Source organism: Eimeria mitis, genomic scaffold (assembly GCF_000499745.2).
Source record: "Eimeria mitis Houghton genomic scaffold, Emh_scaff1168, whole genome shotgun sequence".
NCBI classification, from domain to species: Eukaryota; Apicomplexa; class Conoidasida; order Eucoccidiorida; family Eimeriidae; genus Eimeria; species Eimeria mitis.
In genome coordinates, this window is record NW_013567983.1 from 2355 (window position 1) to 2918 (window position 564).

The 564-nt window shown below is 59.4% G+C and overlaps 1 protein-coding gene across 1 annotated transcript in view; it reads right to left on the bottom strand.

Moving 5' to 3' along the window:
- The window catches only part of EMH_0030900 (uncharacterized protein), a gene marked incomplete at both ends in the record, with an annotated part of 2669 nt that overhangs the window by 912 nt on the left and 1193 nt on the right, over positions 1 to 564 (bottom strand). The window contains one exon of the mRNA XM_013494461.1: positions 41 to 562. Coding sequence (XP_013349915.1) covers positions 41 to 562 — 522 coding nt within the window. The remainder of the gene's footprint in view (positions 1 to 40; positions 563 to 564) is intronic.

Genomic DNA, 564 nt, shown 5'->3' on the forward strand with positions numbered 1-564 from the left:
GGGCCCCAGAGATCAGCAGCAACTGCATGCGTCAGTACACCGCAGCAGCTGCAGCGGAAGAACTGCCAGTCTCTGCTGCTGCAGCAGTTGCTGCTGCTGCTGCTGCTGCTGTTGCCTGCTGCTGCTGCTGTTGCTGCTGCTGCTGCTGCTGCTGATGGCAGCAGCACCGCCTCGGCGTTTACTAACGGCCCCTCAGATGAAACCCCAACAGAAGAAAATATGCTGCTGCTGCTAGATATAGAATGCAGCAGCTGCTGCACTTGCTGCTGCTGCTGCTGCTGCTGCTGCTGCTGCTGCTGTTGCTGCTGCTGCTGCTGCTGCTGCTGCTCTAGTGATTGTTGCTGCTTCTGTTGCTCACTCTCCGGCGCAGCTGTGCCATCTACTACCCCTGCTGCTTCTGCTGCTGCTGCTGGCCCTGCTGCTGCTTCTGCTGCTGCTGCTTCTGCTGCTGCTGCTTCTGCTGCTGGCCCTGCTGCTGCTGCTTCTGCTGCTGCTGCTGCTGCTGCTGCTGCTGGTTGAGGCGACAGCAGCAGCCACCTCAGCCTGTTTAGTTTAATGCTGTAC